General features: G+C 43.7%; 1 protein-coding gene across 7 annotated transcripts in view; it reads right to left on the minus strand.

Moving 5' to 3' along the window:
• The window catches only part of LOC100961574 (microtubule-actin cross-linking factor 1), a 363479-nt gene that overhangs the window by 21032 nt on the left and 341222 nt on the right, over window positions 1–1225 (minus strand). For all 7 annotated transcript variants that reach the window (XM_023518666.1, XM_023518665.1, XM_023518664.1 and 4 more), the window contains one exon: window positions 801–955. In XM_023518666.1, coding sequence (XP_023374434.1) covers window positions 801–955 — 155 coding nt within the window. The remainder of the gene's footprint in view (window positions 1–800; window positions 956–1225) is intronic.

Genomic DNA, 1225 nt, shown 5'->3' on the forward strand with positions numbered 1-1225 from the left:
CGGGTCCGGGCTGGGGATTCGAACCCGCCACCTTAGGTGTACGTGGCTGGCACCTTAGCCGGTTGAGCTATAGGCACTGAGCCTAATTTCTCTATTTTTAGTAGAGATGGGATTCATTCTTGCTCAGGCTGATCTCTACCTCCTGGGCTCAAGCAATACACCCACTTCAGTCTCCCAAAGTGCTTAGGATTACAGGTGTAAGCCAATGTGATACTATTTTTAATCAGGCAGAAAGTATAGTGGGCACACACCATCTTAACATTACGTTTTATGCCTTAAATCAGGGGTCCTCAAACTATGGCCCGCCGAGGACATTTATCCAGCCCGCTGAGTGTTTTTGCCGCCACTGTCTGTCCTGCTTAGCAGCCAACTCATCAGGGACCCGCAGTCCAGCCCTCCAACGGTCTGAGGGACAGTGAACTGGCCCCCTGTTTAAAAAGTTTGAGGACACCTGCCTTAAATACTATATTTGAAAACCATTTCCCTGGATCTGGGGTGGGACACTCAGGACTGAAACAAGTTCATCGTAAGCGACATAGCTGAATCAGGATGAGTATGGTACTCTGGAAAGATTATCTGCAAACTTTGGTGTACCACACAGACATGACTTACTTGAGTGATTAATCTAGACCAAGCTAGAACTCAATAGCCAGAGTTCCTCTGGGGCTCTTTGAAATGCTATCCAAAAGGAGACCCTAGAACAGAACTCCAAATAATCACCTCCTAATACCTAAATCAAAGGGCTAATATACTAACTACACCCCCCACCCCCCAATTCCGGACCGTATTATTTCCTATACCTCATCTTCAATTTTATCTGCATCTGTTGTTGGGCGGTAAGCATCTTTATTGGGATGCAGAGCAGCCACAAATTCATAGTAATCAATGTAGCCATCTCCATCTCGGTCAAAAATGTCAGCCACAGCAGTCATCTCTAGCTTGGTGGTGGGGAACTCTGGAGAAAAGGAATCACATTTGAAACATTAACTCAGAGGCTTGCTTATTTGGTTGGTGGCTACATAAATATTTCATAAAAGGGGAAAAAATTTTAAGACTTGATTTCTCCTGAAAAGCAAACACATGTCTGCTTTAGAAAAGCCAGGAGATAAAATTATAAAGAAGACAAAAATCAGCCCAAAATATAGCCTCCTGATACTGCTCAATTACTTTTTTGGTGTTTTTGCTTACAGACCTCTCCACTCCTGTGCAATTTAAAAAAAAAAAA

This window comes from Otolemur garnettii, unplaced genomic scaffold (genome assembly GCF_000181295.1).
Source record: "Otolemur garnettii isolate 467f Iridium unplaced genomic scaffold, OtoGar3 scaffold00144, whole genome shotgun sequence".
NCBI lineage: Eukaryota > Metazoa > Chordata > Mammalia > Primates > Galagidae > Otolemur > Otolemur garnettii.